This window comes from Meriones unguiculatus, chromosome 15 (assembly GCF_030254825.1).
Source record: "Meriones unguiculatus strain TT.TT164.6M chromosome 15, Bangor_MerUng_6.1, whole genome shotgun sequence".
In the NCBI taxonomy this organism is placed as follows: Eukaryota; Metazoa; Chordata; class Mammalia; order Rodentia; family Muridae; genus Meriones; species Meriones unguiculatus.
Genome location: NC_083362.1, coordinates 35,685,220 through 35,700,086, shown reverse-complemented (window position 1 = coordinate 35,700,086; position 14,867 = coordinate 35,685,220). Strand labels below are relative to the sequence as shown.

At 37.0% G+C, this 14,867-nt stretch overlaps 2 protein-coding genes across 3 annotated transcripts in view; one reads left to right on the top strand and one right to left on the bottom strand.

Moving 5' to 3' along the window:
- The window catches only part of Osgepl1 (O-sialoglycoprotein endopeptidase like 1), a 32,903-nt gene extending 32,655 nt beyond the window's left edge, over nucleotides 1-248 (top strand). The window contains exon 8 of the mRNA XM_060368330.1: nucleotides 21-248. The gene's annotated coding sequence lies outside the window, so the exon portion shown is untranslated. The remainder of the gene's footprint in view (nucleotides 1-20) is intronic.
- The window catches only part of Ankar (ankyrin and armadillo repeat containing), a 46,481-nt gene that overhangs the window by 15,290 nt on the left and 16,324 nt on the right, over nucleotides 1-14,867 (bottom strand). For both annotated transcript variants that reach the window (XM_021644109.2, XM_021644108.2), the window contains 8 exons: nucleotides 14,213-14,414; nucleotides 12,753-12,961; nucleotides 8,775-8,879; nucleotides 5,894-6,135; nucleotides 4,683-4,851; nucleotides 776-1,017; nucleotides 447-600; nucleotides 210-371 (listed from right to left, as the gene is read on the bottom strand). In XM_021644109.2, coding sequence (XP_021499784.1) covers nucleotides 210-371; nucleotides 447-600; nucleotides 776-1,017; nucleotides 4,683-4,851; nucleotides 5,894-6,135; nucleotides 8,775-8,879; nucleotides 12,753-12,961; nucleotides 14,213-14,414 — 1,485 coding nt within the window. The remainder of the gene's footprint in view (nucleotides 1-209; nucleotides 372-446; nucleotides 601-775; nucleotides 1,018-4,682; nucleotides 4,852-5,893; nucleotides 6,136-8,774; nucleotides 8,880-12,752; nucleotides 12,962-14,212; nucleotides 14,415-14,867) is intronic.

The window sequence follows — 14,867 nt, the reverse complement described above, 5'->3', positions numbered from 1 at the left end:
TCATTTTCTATTCTCCTCAGAATTCAAGAGCAAGACAGATGTGAATTTTTAACATCACCCCTTTAACTCACCAAGGTCCTGGAGAAAAAAATTTACAAATCTTTGAGGTCTTGTATAGTGTGAACGGTGATAAAGAAACGATTCCTACGTCTCTACCTATGTCATTTATTTTTCTAATAGCAATTAAGAAACTGAGACTATATACAAACCAACACAAATGGACCCCACTGCTCTGATGACACTCAAGAGTGTGCCTTCTGCTATCTTGTTAATTCTCAGCAGGCGAACCAGCGGTGCGATGCCGTTACCTTCACATATTTGATTCTGGTGCATCCTGCTGTCCTTACTCAGAGCTATGACCGCTTCACCTCCTGGCAATGAAAAGTCAGAGTGGGTGTGGGCTTCTGTGTCCACACATTAGCAGTTATGCATAGAAAACGACTCACCCACGTACTGCATCTTAGCTGACGGCGACAAAAGCATGTTGATTATGAAGTTGTATCCAATTTGTTCTGCCATATATTTTTGTTGTTTCAGTGTTTGTCCTGCCAAGGCCCAAAGTGCTACAGCTCCTTGTTCCTTAACATCTAATTGAAAGGCCTGTTAAGACAAAAACATGCCATTCATTCAGTGAATGTGTATTGGACACATTAGGGATATATATTTTTTATAAAAAGTGCAATACAGACTATGGTTTGATTTTCCAATCTCCAAATATAGTTCAAAATGAAGTAACTCATCTATACAATTGGAAGAGTAATGACAAAAATCCTACCTTTAGAAGTTTTAGGAGGTCTTTAGTTAAGTTTCTTTCCAGAAATGCCCTCTGGATTAAAGGATTATAACTTGCCAATGACTCAACAGCCATTGCACCTTTCACTTGGACACTGAGGTGCTTCCCTTTAAAAAGATCTACCAGGGGAGGTATTGCCCCCTCCCTTGCTATAGCATCTTGTACCTCCTTATTATTGCGACCGACCTCGGCAATTGTAGCTGAGGACACTGCCTTCAGTATATCTTCAAAAGAGTCAAGAGTAATAAACAAGTCAGTGCAAATGTAAATCTACCACACTGTAGGATGGCTCCGCATATTATAAAATCAAATGTATAAATTCAAAGAAAATTTAGAAAACAGAATATAAGTAAACTGTTCAGACTCGTTATTTAGAGTCCATTTTCTCCACTATTTCTTATAGAGATACCTGGCATATTTGAATAATTATAGACTTATTCAATAGAATTGTACTACGAATACAACATGTATACTGTTGTTACCACGGGAATGTTTTACCCATTCCTTTATGAACACGAATGTAACAAATGCCTTCTAAATAGTGCATCAATGCTTGTATCGCTTTGAAAATATATGTTGCTTCGAACATTTCACTGTTTTAAATAATTCCAGGAGAAATTTTCTTAACATTTTAAAATTTTCTTAGATATTTATCAATACATTTTTTCTTTAGTACAGAGCCTTGTGAATTACTGGAGTAATTTATAACATTTCAGTAGATGGGTTTCTAAAAGAATCAGTAGCATTTTGCTCTTCCATAATCATAGCTTGAGCATATCAATTTGACTTTGTTTTCTCAAATGTAAATATTATCATTAAAAATGAATACATACAACTTGATAACTTTCTAGACAAAAAATGGTGGGGGTTTTTGTTCTTACAATTTATGGAAGTGTAATAATTAAGAGAACTCATACACTTCAACTGCATTTATAAATTTAGTATATTGTTATGGTAATTTTATATATGTATCTATATACAACTTAGTTTTGCTCTATCATCCATCCATCTATCTATCTATCTATCTATCTATCTATCTATCTATCTATCCACCCATCCATCTTATTCTGCCCTGAATAGCTTGAAACTTCCATACAGGATAAACGGGCTTCAGACACACAGGACTCCCCGTGGCTCTGCTTCCCACATGCTGAAACTGAAGGAGTGTACAACTCACTATGCCAGGCTACAGTTTTCCACATTTGTGTTGCGAGCATGAAGGTCCTTACACCCATGCTTTTTACCCTGATGCCTGAAGGGACGACACCCACATTTGAGGCTATGTGTGAGTATGAAGATATGCAGAGGAATCAGTAGATGCAAGGTTTTAATCATATTATATCTTCTATCTTGAATTGTCCTCTATGATACTTTTTTCTCTCCATAGGATCCAGATCGAGAACATGCATTTCATTTATGATGTTTCTGTATCTTCTATAATATACAACAGTTCTTTAGTCTTTATCTCTTGTGACTTAGACTTTTTAAATGAATATTAATCATGTATTTTAAACCTCAGTTCAGGTTTGTTAAATATTTCCCATGATTCAACTTATGTACCTCCATTCAGAACATTTTAAAAGTGTCATCATGTTCTTTGATAATAATTCATGTAATGTTAAATGATGTTCATCTATTTTCATTAATGATTTTAACTTTGATTCCCAGTTTCTATACTGTTTACTTGCTACTATTGCCTTGCTTCTAATTAAAAAAAAACAAACAAACAGCACTTTAATATAAGCCAGATATGCCTTTACTCCCAGCACTTGGGAGACCACAGGATCTTTCTAAGTTCTAGGCTAGCTTGGTCTACCCAATGAGACCTCATCTCAATTAATAATAATGCAGTCTTCATCAAAATTTGCCAGGAAAAATGAGAAAAAATGTGTAAGTTTTCCCTGAACCAATCTTAAAATGTTTATAAACTATTAGTTGGTCAAATCAACTTTCCTTTCTCAAAAAGCAAAGCAAAACAGATAAAAACTTAAGCCCACGTTGAGGCTGTTTTCTTAATACTCTATGACTTAGCAACCTGGCTCATAGCAAAGAAAACTGGTTGTTAAAATACTCAAGTTGTATGTAAAATTTAAGGAGAGAGAAAAATAATTAAATTTAAAATTTTCCTACTTTGTGAAGTATAGATCACAGTGTAGGAAAACAATGCACATACTTAGGTGCTAGACAAGGCAAAGACCTAACAAGGTAGTCTTTTTAATATCTTTATTATTTCTAGTTATATGTGTGTATCTGTGCACATGATGGCAGGTTTCCACAGAGGAGTTATGAATGGTTGTGAGCTGTCTCATGTGGATGCTGGGACTTGGACTCAAATCTTCTGGAAGAGCAGTGTGTGTGCTTAACCACTGAGCCATCTCACCGGCCTACAGGAAATTCTTTTAATTATTTATTTTTATATTGTGAATTCATTTACTTAAATTACTTCTATAATTACTGCTTTTTATAGTATCTAGTACAGTCAGGGGGAAAAGAACTAGTCTCTTTTTAAATCTAATTTTTATTTTTATATTAATTATAGTTTATTCACTTTGTATCCCAGCTGTAGCCCCTTCCCTCAGCCCCTCCCAATCCTACCCTCCCTCCTTCATCTCTTACCATGCCCCTCTTTAAGTAAATGTATAGGGGAGGTCCTCCTCCCCTTCCATCTGACCCTAGCTTATCAGGTCTCATCAGGACTGGCTGTATTGTCCTCCTTTGTGGCCTGGTAAGGCTTCTCCCTCATCAAAGAGCCACCCATTGAGTTCATGTCAGAGACAGTCCCTGTTCCCCTTACTATGGAACCCACTTAGATACTGAACTGCTGTGGGCTATATCTGAGCAGGGGTTCTAGGTTATCTCCATGCATGGTCTTTGGTTGGAGTATCAGTCTCAGAAAAGTCTCCTGTGACCAGATATTTTAGTTCTGTTGAACAGCTAGTCTCTTAAAGTTTTAATTAATGGCACAAACAAAGATAAAGAATTACAAATAAAATGTATATGATAAAACTGTGTATAAAAGCTGTCCCGCTGTGCTGTTTCTCAAGTAGCCGGTAGAGTACAGTTAATGGTATAGAAAAACTTTCAACAGAAAATTTAAGGGCTGGAAGGTAAGCCTTAAGTGTCTTTACTGCATGATACAGATTCCTAGAACATTTAAGACTTGCTTAAATTTGAAATCTAAAATAAAAGCAAGCTCTCTGCAACATTCCTCTTATTTCTTACCTCGGCCTATCTTTTAACCAATGTTTTTATTTTCCATTTTTCTATGCTTAGTATGATGAACTGGGGCAGAAAGACATATGACAAACCTAGTAGGAACAAAAAGGGACACATCTTTACCCATGTTTTTGTCTTCAAAAATGGGAAGCTCATACTATTATGGATGCTTGCTGGGATGAGTTGAGACTGTTGTTATAGAACCTAGATGGACCCTCTCCAGCTGCGGCAGAAGCTGCCTGATACTTCCTTGGTTCCTGGCACTGAGGTGCACTTTAGAGGCAGACACCTGGTTATTGTCTTGAGTTTTGGTATCAGATAAAAAAGAGCAAATCTAAAGTTATTGATGTACATTGCAAAATAGCTTCCAATGATCAACGTATATATTTATTCATACAGGAAGAAATCTCCTGCCCAAACATAGTATATGATCTATTTTCATTATTCATGTTAATATTTTTATTTATGCAAATCTCCAGTTAAATATTTTAATATACTTTTGAGAGTCAGTTATTTCTACAAACTTGGTAGTTTAAGTTGTCCAAATATTTAAGTTATATTATGTGCCTAGATCCATTCAGAGATAAATCCAAAATATTTGTCCATAGACAAATCCAGATCTGTATTTGCCTCGTTTGGTAAATCTGGCCACTTTTAAGCAGGTGAGGCTCACCAGAATCAGAACTGAGAAACTGAATAAGGTACTTGATGCCATTATGGTCTCTCATTGCTCGTTGGTTGTTTTCGTTTCCCATACATAGCACCCTGATACAATTCATTACATTCACCAGAACACTTTCTATGTCTACGTTCAGCAGATTTATCAGAGCTGGAATTCCATTCTGAAAAGAAACAAAGGGAATTAAACTTGAATTAATTTAAGATTAATGCTATTTTGTTTGAAAGTCTGTTATCTTTGTGTAAATACATCCTTATTTAAAAGTCTCATGTCTAGTGATGTCACACAGTAAGTTAAGACAACTGAATAATTCTTATCCAGAAAAACAGCATTATTGCTGAACTAAGATAAACACATAATATGCACTATCTAACCCAATAAAATGGAGTGACATAGCACAGCCAAAGCATACTGCATACACAGAGAAATTTTGCCTTAATTCTGGCTAATAGCCAAAATCAACAAGAGAGGTAAAAAGATAAAAGTGAGTAACTTGGGAATTGGATTTGGATGTGGCTATATTTTCAGTATTTTTTCTAAAGAATTGATACTAGACACTGCAATTAAACTTTTTCAGAAAAGTTTTAAAAAATGAACAAAGAAAAATCCTAAAAAGAGCACAAAGAAAATTGGATAGAAATTGTTTTCCATCATAAAGAATTCAAAGTAACAGCATTAAGCCTGGCAGAAGCTTTTATAATAGATGGTTCAATTGATATTGAATAAACAACCATATGAAACTGAAGAAACAAATCAAGTACTTCACTTCATGTGTAAATATCTAAAGAAGGAGCTTAAAATATTAGTGGACACAATAGGGTAGATTTTATTTGAGAAAAAGCTTAGCAACTGTTGCTTGGTGTTCAGCAAAACCAATTTGCTTTAGTTCTTTCTGGTACACAATTGTGATATGTTTTTCACACAGAACGAATATCTTCATTTAAACAAGAAACAACCAGTATATACTATGAAAAATACTCTAACTTTCCTCACGGGCTTTGTCATGCTGAGCATTAGGCCTCTGGGCCCTAATTTAGGTGACAGACCTGCCGTCACCTGAACGCTTGCTGCTTTGCTCAAGTGTCTCCCCTCCCCTTTCCATGGTCATCTAGGAGTTTTGTTGCTGTGTAACAGCAGGCATCTTTCTACCTTTTATGTCGGAGAATTTCTGTCATTGAAAAAGTGTTCCATAAAACAGTACTCACGTATTTGGCAATAACATCTTTGTTTTCACACTTAGCAATATCATATAGAATGACAGCACAGCGAGAATGCAGTTCCGGTTCTTCAGAACTCAGCAGGTCAATCAAAGCAGGAATGCCTTCTGCCTCCACCATAGCATGTACTACACTTTCATGAGTAGAAATATTACACAATAACCCAACAGTCTTACACTGCAGTTTTAGTTTGGGAGATTTTAACAGTTTGACTAAGGCAGGAATGGTGCCTGAAAAAAAAAAAACAACTAAAATAAGCATAAATTATTCATAATCATTTATAGTCAATTTATTCTAACAGTATTGAAATAATTTTCCTGGTATGGCAGTATAAATAATTATGGACAATTCTAAAAAGTATAGAATAACAACTTGAAGTGATGTCTTATCTATAAGATAGTGGCCTTTTTCTATTTGCATATTTGATTTCATATGAAATACATAATCATACACTTTGTATTAGTAAATCTAAATCATCTTTAAAATACTAAATTTTGGTGTATAAGAATTGACAATTTTTTAATGTAGACAGGAAATCACTATGCAGTCAGTTCACTATCTTCCTCTGTCAACTTCTCAAGTGCTGGGCTTACAGGTATGCATCATCATGCTTCTAAAGTACCTCTGTGGGTGCTAAACTGTCTTTGTGTGGTAGCATTTGTTTAATTATTTGAATATGCTATCATATGTTATCAAATCAAAAAGAGAACAAAAAAGTGCTGATGTAGTAAAATGTAACACTAGCCTCATTTATTATAATTTATTTATCTACCTGAAATGGAACCATCTATTGTTAACTTCTTTGGGGGCATGTTTTTAATGAGTTAAATAAACTTAAGCTTATTCATTCATCAGTACTCATGGAGCATTGCACGTATCTCAATATGTACATTAGAGAAGTGGATGCCATGCTTCATAGTTCAGACATCCCATCATTTTAGATGGGTGTAGTGGACAGTGCTGCCCTCAGAACAAATCCATATAGTTGATCCACTTGGTTAGTGAAGAAACTAGGCCAGAGAAGCCACACAATTAATGGGGTTTCTAAATGCAGAACTATTTACAAACTGGCCTGACATTTTCTTCTACTTTTCAATTTAAAAAATAAGTTGTGCAAGTGTGGACATGAACTGACTTATAAATGAAAGTGATTCTGGGGCTGCTGTGACAGTTCCACTTGGCTGTCGCCTGGACACAACCTAGAATCCCCGAGGGTCTCTGGGAAGGGCTGTGTAGGTGAGGCTGGCCTGTGAGCATCTGTGTGGGGACTTTGTATCCCTGATGTTAAAGGATGTGGAAACTCACATCAGTTACTGCCGGCGACACCATGGCCGGCAGGGCCTTCTAGACTGTACATCTAGAAAGAGAGCTGGGTGCAAAAACACGTGTGTGCATGTGTTCAGTTCTCTCTGCTCCTATCTGGATATGTGGCTAGCTGATTCAAGTTTCTGCATCCTTGACTTTTCTGTAATGATAGATTGTAACCTGGATTTATAAGCTCAAATGAAAACTTTCTCTCCTAAGTTGTTTTTTGTCAGCTTAGATTATCACAACCAATATTCAACTAGAACAACTAGTTTGATAAACTTCTTTTTATTGATTCTTAAAATTTCAAGTTTTTACAGAAAAAGAGTTCCTCCAAAAAGTGTATAGTTTTTGACCATGTGCAATTTTCCCATGAAAGATGCAATACAAAGTTGACAAAATCTAAGTGATCTTAAAGAAAAAAGAAGCTTAAAGTAAACTAAAAAGTATTCTTTATAGTTAAAAACATTTTTAAAGCAAAGTTGGCTTGCATACACTTGTAAACGGAACATTCGACAGACTCTAAGAGAGTAAGACCCAACTGACACTGCTAAAGTGGCCAGGACCCCGAGACTAGGATAGGCCATGGACCTTTGGGGAAAATCATTATTCTCTTGCTAAAGGAACGTAACAAAAAGTGACTCCTGATGGCATACTGCTGTTCTCATAGATAAGTGCCTTACTCAGTCCACATCAGAGAAGCTTCCTCTTGCTTCTCTAACACAGAGACCCACACTGGATACTGTGCAGAGAATGAGAGACTTTAGCACCCAGTCCCAAATGAAATGTCTTCATCAAGCCCTTCCCTTAAAGGTCCAGAGATCTATGTAGAAGAGGAGGGGGAAAGTGTGTAAGAACCACCATCCTGAGCAAGAGGCTATCTGCATTTGAAACCAACTGGTAAAGGGGAAATTAGATTTTTCCAGTGGAGTCTCACTAGGTATAGCTACCGTGCTCCAGGGCAGACCCCATGCCTGGAGAGCAGTTGGGAAAAAGCAAGGAAGCAAGCAAACAAACAAAACCTTTGTTATTTTTGTGGATTTTTTGTTTCATTTTTCTTTGTTTTGACATTTTTGTCCTTTCAGACTTTTGCTTATATTTTTTTCATTTATGGTGTGGTAGGGGTTTGTGTCTTGCTTTGTTTTTGTTTCTTGGGTTTTTATCTTTGTTTGCTTGTTTAGAAACAGCAAAAAAAAAAAAAAAAAGCATAAAGTTGAGTAGGTAGAGAGGAGAGAAGGGTCCTGGAGGAGTTAGGGAAGGGGAAAACATGATCAAATATATTGTATAATTTTTTAATTAAAAAAAAAGCTGAGGCAAGAGGATTACAAGTTCAGGGCCAGCATGGGCTACATGTGAGACCCTATCTCAAAATAGAAACATATATGTCTATATATTAGCTGAGAGAAAGAGTGTGTACTTTGCATCTGATACAAGTATTAAACATGTATGTCTGCTAATAAAAATATATTCCATACATATAATGTATTAAAATGGTTGCCCTGAACATAATATAGCTTCACTTAATATATGACAAGACAAAGATGGTTAATATATTTTATATTACCTGCATCCAAAATACATTTCCAGTAATGCTCCTTTGCTAAGCAAATTACTTCTAAAGACATGACAGCCATCATCCTTCGCTTGAAGCTTTCACACTGCAACATTTCTGATAAGAGTTCGTAGAAAAACACAATTGTAATTCACATCAGAGGCTGTTTTTATGTAGGTAAAGGAACACAAGAGTTGAGATTATCCCATCCCCAGCTTCATGTGCTAAATTCCCTTGTTTATGTTCCTCTGGGAGTTGCTGAATAGACTACCTTAGTCTGGATCTGGAGTGGTCCTCAAAGGCCCTTCCTAATGGTTTAGATACTAGCTAAATTGCTGCTGAAAGATGATGGACACTTGAAGAGGTGGGACTTAGGGGGAAATTTCAGGTCATTGCGGGAAGCATCCTTGAAGGGGATGTGAGATTCTGTCTCTTCCTCTTCCTCTCTCTGTTTTATTATACCTCTAATGAGGCAAATAGGTCATGGGCCCCTGCAACAGGCTCCTGGAATAAGTGTTATTACTTCATTACAGCCAATCCCATGAGCACAAATAAAGCCACTCTGTAGATCTTGATTATCTTGGAATTTGTAACAGAAGCTCATTCAGTACGTCCAAGGTCTCTGTAGTTTATATAATATATATATATATATTGAAAAAAATCCTAAAATTATTTGACTTTGGTCTGAACAGCTAACATTGACTAGTAATACAGTTCAAATTCACTTGAAAAATAATAGATTTGTCATGTGTCTATGATTAGTTTTGAATAAAATATGAGACGATTTAAAGAATAAAGTAAACTACATTATCAATATAATTTTAATAAGGATTAAATTAGATATGATGATTTGCACATTTCCTGAAAAGGATTTATATAGTTTTTTAAAAATCTAGTACAAATTTGAACTCCAAACAAAAGATGAAACATTATGTACACTTCTAAACAATGTCTATGGTCTGAGAAAGCATGGGGCTGTATCTTCCTGTCATTCTTCCTCTGGCCTCTGTCTTTAAAGCTGTCCTGGTCCTTTCTACTCCAAAGGCTAATTAACTGCTAATTAACTGCTGCTAATTAGTTGAATTTTTCTCATAGTGGAAATGGGCAGTGTGAGGAGAGAGAGCTATTTCAGGGCTTCAGGCAGCAGGCTAGCTGTTTCTGCTGGTGTCATTATCATGTAATCACCAGGACTTTCTAACCACAGCTACTATAACTAGTGGCCATTGGGAGTTTCCTATACCTTTAAGGCATCATGTCAGGGGTCAGAATTAGAAGTATTTGTAGTGGTTGTCTGTTATAAGTCAAGTCAATCCTCACAGTTACTCTTTTAAAATACTAAGGTGCATAAAAATATGTGCATAAACATATGTGCATAAAAATAAACATGTGCATAAAAATAAACACTAAGATATTTCCCAGCATCTTCTTGGGTTGATATACTCCAAAAATTCCATTAATTAACAAATGCCAAGATTGGTACTGACACCATTTTGAACAAATAGCTGGACATCATTATGTGTGTGTTGTGTGTTGTGTTTGTGTGTTTTGCGTGTGTGTGCATTCAGAAGCATTTGTTTGTGTGTATACAGTGTTTGTGTGAATGTTTTTTTTGTGTGTGCATTTATGTGCATTTTTGTGTGTACTGTTTGAGTAAATGTGCTTTGTGTCTGTGACCACGTGTGCATTTGTGTACTTACATACACACCACATGTGTATCTTTGTGTATACATTTTGTGTGCATGTGTGAGCATGTGTGTTTGGTATTTGCGTGAATGTGTGGGTTTTGTATGTGCATGAATGTACATTTGTATCAGAGTGGGGTGCAGAGATCAACACTGAGTATCAAAATACCTTTTCTTCTATTCTTTGACTTCCTCTTCTCTACTTCTTGAGACAGGGTTTCTCTGTTTTAGCTCTGGCTGTTGTGGAACTCTCTCTGTAGACCAGGCTGGCCTCAAACTCAGAGACCCACCTGACTCTCTCCTGAGACAGGGTTTCCCACTGTCCCTGGAGCTCATCAGTTGGCTACACTAGCTAGCCAGTGAGCTCCAGGGACTAGCCCATCTCCCATTTTTATTGCTGTCATGTACTCCCTGTTTTCTCTTGAGTGCTTCTCTGCTGCTATTACGATTTAATCTTCATGAAATTTTTGTAGGGTCTTGGAAATGAGTAAATTTCCATGTCTACTTTAAACTGACCTAATACTTTTATCTTTATAATAGTTCTAGCTAGATTAAACACAAAGTTGGGGTAAATTCTCAAACAATTTTGCAAACCCAAGCTCCAGGATTACAAGCAGACCATGATGCCCAAGTTTACTTGTGCACTTAGCATCCGTATTCAGGTCCTCATGCTTGCACAGCACGTGCTTTACTGAGCCATCTCCTGAGCCCAAAGAACCAAGCATCTTAAACAAGAAGAATCAGGTTGAAATATTAGCTCTATCTTACTGCACTGGAAAACACAGTTCTCATTCTCCATCTCTTTTCTTTTTGCTCTAATTTTCATTTTATGGTCATGATTCAGAATTATATCCCACTAAAATACCTACAGCAAAATATTGTGATTTTGCACCTTCTGGGATCACCTCTCTAGAAAGCAGTAATTTGGACTCCCCAGATCTGCATAATTTGTCACACTGCCGCATCTTGCTGCCTTGGCATCAGGCTTTGTTTCTGGCTTCGTGTTATGGGAAATGGAAAACCAGCTCAATGTTGCTTTGCCATTTCCTCATATTTATAGTTGTTGCTTGAATCGATACTTAGAATTCAGTGTCTATACAAATGTCGCTTTCAGGTGAGCACTGTAGTGATCCATGGTGGTGTCCCATCTCTAATGATTTTTCTCAGGTGGAATCTTTCCATATTTGAGATTCATCATCTTTATTTTCCCTGGCACTCTTCTGTGCCTTTTCTTAAGACTAGCTCCACTCTAGAATACTCCTTTGCTGTCATCCTTGAAATTCCCACTGCCTTTCTTTCTGCTCCCTGGGGCCTTCCCACTTCTGTTCACCATGGGGAAAGGCTGACTTGATGCCTGCTGGTTTTTCTGGGTAGGCTCTGTGAAAAGTGCTGGCACTGCCTGTTCTCCAGTCTCCTAAGGACTGTGGATGGTGAATTGGAGACATTCTCAGCTTTCTTAACATTGGCTTGGGATTCTCTGGGAGACAAAGTCGAAGAGGTGCCTTCCTGACCCGTCACTCTTGTGCCTCCTGCTTTTCCTTTATTCTTGAGCTGCTGCTATTTTGTTGTTTAATTGTAATGGAGTTTGGGGAAGGACATGTACATTCAACAGACTATGTAACCCTTGTTTTTCTGGATAGGTTGAACACAAAATTTCGCATAAAACTTTCATCAAAATATGAAGGAAAACTTTTATAAAAGTTTAAAATTAAGGAATAAACAGGAAAAAAAACCTTTGCTACTTAAGCTTGATTTTTTTTCTTTTTCTTTCTTATTTTTGGAATTCAGTTTACAAATAGAGAAAATGATGTTCTGACTTCTAAGAAAATTAGAAAATAAAAAAAAAATAGCATTGTGTAAGAAATAGTTCTTTAAGGTCACAGATCTTTAAGTTAGAAATCAAACTACTTTTGCACACAGAAATATAGTTCCCCTTATCAATTGTACTATTGTTGGTTTCAAAACATAAATTCTTATCCTTTTAATTGTAAAGATTATACATTGTAAGGCTGGAGAGATGGCTCAGAGGGTAAGAGCCCAGACTGTCCTTCCAAAGGCTCTGAGTTCAATTCCCAGCAATCATATGGTGGCTCATAACCATCCATAATGAGATATGATGCCCTCTTCTGGCGTGCAGGCAGAATACTACATAAATAATAAATACATTTTTAAAAGTGTCTGTCCCTTAAAAAAAAAGATATGCATAGTATATTATTTATTTGTTTATTCCGTTTGCATTTATCAGTGGCCACGTCACAGAACAACCAGAACATTTACTTGTAGTGAAAGCACATGTTCTAATACTCACCTACCAAAGTTTCCCAAACTGCAAGTTCAGGGATATTTTGCTCTATTATATACTTCAGTACTTCTGTATGAAAAGTAAGCACTGACAAATGAATGATATTGTTTCCTTTTGTATCTGTTTTTCTCCAGTTAGCGCCAAGAGAAAACAGGTACTGAATCGTGTCCAGGGCTCCTGAAGTGGCAGCAAGTAGGAGTGGCGTACACTGATTCCTAAAACCAAGCACACATTGCCACATCACTTTTACTGCATTGCTGAAAGAACTCTAATTTATATCATCACGTTGTCTTCCTTTAGAGTCTCATTCTGTGCAGTCCACATATTTGCCTCCCTGGCTACCTGCCCTTGTAGTCATCTCTGTCTTCTCTCTCATTTATTATGATGTATTTGGAAGTTGATACAACACAAAATAATTAAAATACACTATCCTATCTAATCTTTCCAGCAGCTTATAAATTACTGAACATATAATCAGGTATTATCAACTCACTTTACAAATATCAAATTGATTTGATAGTTGTCAAGCACGTTTTTATATTTTACATTTAATTCCAAATCCCAGTTTTCTCATTGTAGCAGAAGCTAACAGTGTGAAAAAAGACTGTTGTTTTATATAATGGAGACACTTGGGTTGTGTGCATGGTTATCAACACGGTGCTCTAGCTCCCATCTTCCCTCAGATGTATGTGACCGTTCAAACAAGTGTGGCTAACAGGACGGCAGTGAAAGTTACAAGGATGACTCTATTAAGAGAAAGGAGTATGTGCTATATTTCTACTATCTATAATGCGGCATGAAAATGGACAGGTGTTGTTGCCATTTTGTGCTATGGGAGGGAAGCCATGTGTTAAGGAACAATAAGAGAAACCCAGTGTCCTTCAAACCACAAAGCCAGCACACAAATAATAGACAGGTTGCTTGAATAATTAGTGTAAAGTATCCCTACAACAGTTTTGGAGAATCTAAATAAATCACCTTGTCTTTAGATTTGTAGACAAGCCTCAGGAAGACTTTATACCTCTACTCTAAAAATGGCTCTTAAGCAGAATTATGAAACAGAAGACAATTGGAGACACTTCCTGTTTCCAATTTTCCTTCTTTTTGCTTACATATTCTCTAGAAGCAAGTAGTTGCTTCTGCTGTCATACTGTTCTGTCCACTTTGATCTGAAGACAAGAGCAACTTTCTCCTTCTTAGTCACACAACCTAATAAACTTATCTGTGAAGCTACATTATTGATACAAACGTGAGAGAAATCCCCAGAATTGACTCTTTATTCCTCTAGGAAACACATATAGGCAGATGGAAGCTTTGACCTTTCTAAAGTTTAAGGTTAAGCAGTAGGGGAAGTAGGGACCAGACAGGATGTCAATGCTTTGCACACCTGTCACTGGTAACCCATGCCAATCATGCCCCTAAGGTCAGCTGTAGTAACAAGTCCTTACAAATGCTCAGCAACTCACTCAGCTGTTGCCTCGGCCTCCACCAAACTAGGGTCCTTCCTGCAGAGCGCAATGATGATGCAGATGTTGTCGTAGAATGCAGCGAAGTGGATAGGCATCCAGCCTCTCTTCTCAGTAAGTGTGTAGTCAGCTTTGAAACACAGTAGACAGACGGTTGCTTCCAGAGAGCACGCTTGTGCTGCCAGGTGTAGAGGCGTTGGACCTGAGATCAATGACAATTGCTCAGTAGTTAAACAGCTAGCACTCCTAAGATAAATAATAAACAAAACACGCCTGTATGAAGCCCACCATATAGCTTAGTGCTATGTAATAAATAATAATTAAAAAAAAAAAAACAAACCTCCAAAGAAAGCACTAAAACAAGTATTTGGCCCGTTCCCACTAGTGGGCAGCCTTGGGAGAGGATTGCAGGGTGGAGAAAAATAAGGTCCCATTCTCTCTGTAGGGACTCTCAGGTGTGCTGTGTCCCCTCACCGCAGTAAGGTGGCCTATTCAAGTGCCTGGTCCCACTCTGCCCTTGCCAGTTGGAGCCTTTTAAAGTAGTTGTGGGGTTTGTTTCTTTGTTTTTATGAAAGAAATCTCCTTTATTTACCTTATATAGACTCTGAAGGTATACGGAAAGTCTCTTAAATGTGTATAAAGGAAATGGAAATCT